The following is a 5,432-nucleotide window of genomic DNA, read 5'->3' as shown; positions in this document are numbered from 1 at the left end:
CATTCTCAGATTAATTAAAATAGACTGGCCAACTTTTGCTTAATAATACCGAACGTGTGTAGTAGCATATTTTGTTTCATTTCTATTAAAGCAAGTGGCAATGGGTGCAAAATGCCGAGATATAAGTTCGACGTCCTATATGTCTTTCAAATGTTGTTTCGTTTTGGCGTAGCGTTTACCGTAGCAATAACCGACGGAGAAGACCAAACCCTGAACAAAATTACCGTTAGGATTAACTTTGGCAGCTTTTTAGAGCCAGTATATACCGAATACGTCCTCTGTTTTGGGGGCGTTTTGCCGTTGCGACAGACTTCGTATTTTCGGTTGCCTGCAGCAACCTTCTGTTATCTCCACTCAAATCATCAGCTTTGTTTGGGACCTTATTCGCCTTATTGACGTCTTCTACCGCGGAAGACGGTACGGGAAGTTTACTTTAAATTAGCCGCTGTTGCAACGACAAAAGGCCCACCAGAGGAATATACAGGTCACATTTTACAAGTTCAACTCTATGAAACTTGAAAAAAGTGACCTGCCAAAATGAGCGTAAAATCACAGCCGAGAACCATAAATCACCGTGAAGAACCAAAACACAACGTGTGTCGCAACAGAAACACGTCTGGGTGCAAAACGTCTGGCTGTTTATACTATTATAATTATGTCCCAACTTCGATGACACCTGTGATTTGATGAGACATAAGACAGGAGCCCTGTTCAATTCTTAGCCAATCAATGCTGTATTGGTTACATGTTTATTTGCTCCATTGTATTTACACCCACAAACCTCCTCTGACAGTGAATTTAATTTGTCCAGCATGACGTCACGAGGTGTTACCGTAGCTGGAACGTATTATAACGAGGGTTCAGAACCAGAAAGCCATAACTCACCATTGCTCACTATGATCATCTGTCACAAAATAAGCATAAAGTTGGCTCCTTGCTTTGGTCTTAAAAAATCAATATTTCCTTCACAATGTCCTTTGTTTTCTATTGAATTATGTTCAATAGTGCCCTGGCGACTTTATGCTCATTTTGTGGGAGCAGGTGATTGTAAGTTGAGGCTTTCTGGCTCTCAACCCTCGATAATCATGGTAATCTTTATGAATACAAATATTACCATTGAAGGATAGTCAGATCATGTATACATAACCTTGGACCATGTCCACAGTTCACTCGTTATGTGCTGACATAATAATACACGACTTGCCAATATTAGAGCCGAAAATGTTGAAAACAACAGAGCAGTTCTTTTGGCTTGCAGATACTCGCACTATTATTGTATGTGCACTTGTTTTTCTGCTGATTTCATGGTGGTTTCGTCGCACGAGAAATCTACCACCTGGACCATGGAGATGGCCTATCGTGGGTAGTCTTCCCAATTTCGGTATCTCTATGTATCGCTCTGGTCTACCACCGCATCAGTTTATGGCGAAACTTTCAAAATATTACGGCGATGTTTACTGTTTCTATTTAGGTAGCCAGCTTTTGGTTATTTTAAATAGCGCTCAGAGTGTTCGGGAAGCCTTTCAAAATCAGTATCTCATAGATCGCCCTGCATTTAAATTACGAACCAAGAATTTAGAGAAAGGAGAAGGTACACATGGACGTACTGAACACGGTGAGTAAAATAAAAAAATAACATTATTGGTAAGGCGGCGGGATCATTTCTGCGTAATTATAGAGGGCCAGGTTATTCACTCTATCATTATAAAAAAATATAAGAAATCAAAGAGCCCTTGGAGTAATTATTGTAGTGTAATGATTGATAGACACAATTCAATCTTATATCAATTTTGAATTTAGCCTGAATCCGTAAATATGACACCCAAGTCTTCTTAACGCCAAGGCTGTTTTTACTATTTACCAGCGAACCATTGTTGAAGCTCTTTAATATACATGTTCAAAAGCTCCAGAAAAAGAATGAGGCCATGTTGTTGAAATACTCTTTTGTGGATTTCGAATGATAATGTCACGAAGTCGTACATTTTAAGGTCAAATTCCAAAAACAAAACATTGCGACGCGGATATTTCCCGACTTATGCAATTTCATCGTCGTCTTTATTATTTGTTTGAAATCTTCTCCAAACGTTCGTGTTATTTATTACGTAAAACAGCCATTCCGTCTTTACAAAATGTGTTATTTTTATGTAGACAAAAGGCTAAACACAGCATTATGAGATCTATTTTCCTATTTCTTTTAACATGTTTAAGGCGTGGTTTGGTCATCTGGAGATCCGTGGAGGGATCAACGTCGATTTACTCTCTCAACCTTCCGTAGTTTAGGTGTCGGAAAAAGAAGTTTTGAAGAACAAATCTCAGTCGAAGCTCGTGCTCTCTGTGAGGAGATATCGGCCTTCAAAGGAGAAAGTTTTAATCCAAGAAAGCTTCTTGCAAATGCGGTTTCCAATATCATTTGTGCAGTTATATTTGGAAAAAGATTTGAGTACTCAGACACGACATTTCATGAATTGTTAGTCCTTTTAGATAGGACACTGGAGATTGCAGGGTCTGGCTCTGCGGAAGTACTTATTCCTATTTTAAGGTAAATAACTTGTGCAGGTTATTTAAGTACAACGTTGACTCGATTTTACCAACAAACACATATATCAGACCTCCTGACAGGAATAGATTATAGCCATACATTAGTTTAGGTAGTTTGTATTAAAAACAGAATATCATCACAGTAGTAACAATATTATTATAATATTAAGCCCCATAGCCAATGGCAATTTCATGATTTCGAGTATTGTACTACGTAATAGAGTAATAACACTGGCTTTCTTTTTAAACCTTGCAGGTATTTTAACCTAGCATCTGCTACAGAGAAAGAAATTTACAGCATATCCCATCAGCTAAAGAAGTATATCAGGCACATGATCGATAACCACCAGGATCAGTTTGATCCTACAGATCTCCGAGATTACATCGATGTCTACTTGAATGAAATCAAGCAAACTGAAGCCAACGGACTCTCTTCTCATATAACCGTAAATAACTTGCAAGCAACAATATTGCAAATATTCGCCGCTGGATCTGAAACCACTAACACTACAATTCGGTGGGCGTTGCTGTACATGATTGCACATCCAGATATTCAGAGGAAAGTTCAACATGAAATTGACAATGTTGTTGGGAGAAACCGCTTGCCGAAACTATGCGATAAGGAACACATGCCTTACACTGAGGCTACTCTAATGGAGGTTCAACGCATTGTCTCTATAGTACCCGTAGGAGTGCCTCACTGCGCAGCTGAAGACACGACCTTGCACGGTTACAACATTCCAAAGAATGGAATCATTATATCCAACATTTGGGCCATTCATCATGATCCACTGGTATGGGATGCTCCAGATATTTTTCGTCCAGAGAGATTTCTTGATGGCGATGGGCTTGGGAGCCAACCAGATGAATACATTCCTTTTAGTGCAGGTAAGTCACGTCTCTAAATAGGGACTTTACACTGTGCAACACAAACCCCTTGCACATCCACTGTCATTCGGTTGATATATTATGAAATTTAAATTAGATGTTCCACCACAAGTAGGAGCGAATCTAAGACTCTTTGAAACACATGAACATTTAGTGATGCAATCAAAACTCGACCGGCGGTCGACCGCCGGTTCCGGGCAGTTCCATCCGTTTGGAGCCGATTTCTATTGTTCTAAACAATGGAACGCGTTTCAATCGCCGGTCAACTGGCGGTTAAGTTTTGATTTCATCCCTTATACAAAGGAGATCGACAAATGCATAATTTTATTTGAGTTAACCTGTATTTGTTATTATGGTGATCAAGTATTTACAAAAATACATAACGTAAACGAAGTGTCATGCATTGCTTATACATAAGAACCATGAGAACTGTGGCTCAAAGTGGCATTACAATTAGAGATTGATAAGTTCATTTGACCTGTTCATGCTGTTTACTGGGATCTAAGCGTGATCACAAATCATTCCTCCAAGTTGACCAAAGAATAACAAGAAAAAAACATGAGCAGAGATTTTAACATGGGACCTCTAGACATGGTCTCGTGTTGAAGAATTTTACCATATTAACTTATATTTACCAACTATTATTATGCGCATTAATATTAATAATAATTTATTATAATTTATACTTGATGTTGATTATGATTATTTGTTATTTTTGACAGGTCGACGAGTTTGTCTCGGCGAGAACCTTGCTAAAATGGAACTGTTTCTGTTCTTTTCACATCTTTTGCATCGTTTCACATTCAAGAAACCGCAGGACTCGATGCTATGTTTCGACGGAATTATTGGTGCGACTAATGCCCCCCCACAACTATTATATAGAAGCTATTTTGCGGGATTAATCATAAAACTATTAAAAAACATAATTATGCAACTTTTATACATTCCAAATGCTTGATAAATTCTGTGAATGACTTGAGAGCTGACCATGCAGGGGCGATCCACATTTTGAAGGGGCCACTCCAAATTTTCCGACTCGCTACTCTCTTAAAATTTTGAGCAGAATGTGCCTCTATTGAGCATTCTGGGGAGAGCCCGACGGGGGTACCCCTTTTAGTTACAATGGCGTAATGTTTCTGTTTCCTTTTTTAGAGGGGAGCAGGCTCCGGCACCACCCTCCCCCCATTAAGGGTATACGATGTATTGTTGGTCGAAGCAGCAAGAAAAATGTAGTTCACAGCATCTTGCGAATGGTAGTGAGCTTTAGCAAAAAATGCATTGCTCAATTCATAGCGAGCGTGTAGAAGAATTCAAATATCACATATATACTTTTGTAGGTCTTGGGTTATATTGTAAAGAGGGCTGAAACAGCAACACTTTTGTAAAACGTACATAACTCATTAACAATGTTCAATAAATTAAGCATGTTTTCAAAGTATATGATTTGTAGAATGAACTATAGCATGATAAAGGGAGGACAACATTTCTGTAACATGTGCAAGGACAGCTGAACTTTGCTTTCCTTGTTTATTTGTTCGTTTTATCTTCATGTCTAGATCACCTATCGTTTTGCTGATAATTGAACCTGGGCGACCCTTTGAATTCAAACAGGTTTGCCAATCTTGTTCAATATTCATTATCCATATGGGCTCAATCGCACAGCATTAGAACTTGCACACGCCTTCTTGAAAGTAAGCGTAACATCAAACAGGATCGCGAGATCGCTTGTCTATAGATTTCTTTAGAAGAATACAACGAGCCAAGTGATGGTCAGAAATCAGTCGGCCATTACTGGGTGCCGTCTGCACCAAACTGGTGTTGTTACTGCTCAACTGGGTGGATTAAATCCGCTTAAAAATCGATGTTGAATTGTATTGTGTTGTAAACTTTCATCATTCTTTTGTCTGATTTTCTGAGTAATAAACCCATAATTAATCAAATTTCCAGCCGCATGCTTCATTAACTTGTGGAATGCATCCCTTTTTTGGGTTTATTACTCAGAAAAT

At 38.7% G+C, this 5,432-nt stretch overlaps 1 protein-coding gene across 1 annotated transcript; it reads left to right on the top strand.

The window, feature by feature from the left end:
* Positions 1 to 1,389: 1,389 nt before the first annotated feature.
* LOC140162593 (cytochrome P450 2U1-like) lies at positions 1,390 to 4,384 on the top strand. Its single transcript, XM_072185858.1, has 4 exons — positions 1,390 to 1,615; positions 2,209 to 2,539; positions 2,795 to 3,426; positions 4,149 to 4,384. The coding sequence occupies exons 1-4, from the start codon at positions 1,390 to 1,392 to the stop codon at positions 4,382 to 4,384; spliced, it is 1,425 nt and encodes a 474-aa protein (XP_072041959.1).
* The last annotated feature ends 1,048 nt before the right edge of the window (positions 4,385 to 5,432 follow it).

This window comes from Amphiura filiformis, chromosome 1, assembly GCF_039555335.1.
Source record: "Amphiura filiformis chromosome 1, Afil_fr2py, whole genome shotgun sequence".
NCBI classification, from domain to species: Eukaryota; Metazoa; Echinodermata; class Ophiuroidea; order Amphilepidida; family Amphiuridae; genus Amphiura; species Amphiura filiformis.
Note: the sequence above shows the minus strand (reverse complement) of the source record. Positions and strands in the feature narration are given on the sequence as shown.

What these genes read in the sequence shown, in the direction of transcription:
- LOC140162593 (XM_072185858.1), top strand. Translation starts at nt 1,390, where the DNA reads ATGTATCGCTCTGGTCTACCACCGCATCAGTTTATGGCGAAACTTTCA. An exon ending in GTACTTATTCCTATTTTAAG is followed by an intron (nt 2,540 to 2,794) that starts GTAAATAACTTG and finishes TAAACCTTGCAG; the next exon opens with GTATTTTAACCTAGCATCTG. An exon ending in ATACATTCCTTTTAGTGCAG is followed by an intron (nt 3,427 to 4,148) that starts GTAAGTCACGTC and finishes TATTTTTGACAG; the next exon opens with GTCGACGAGTTTGTCTCGGC.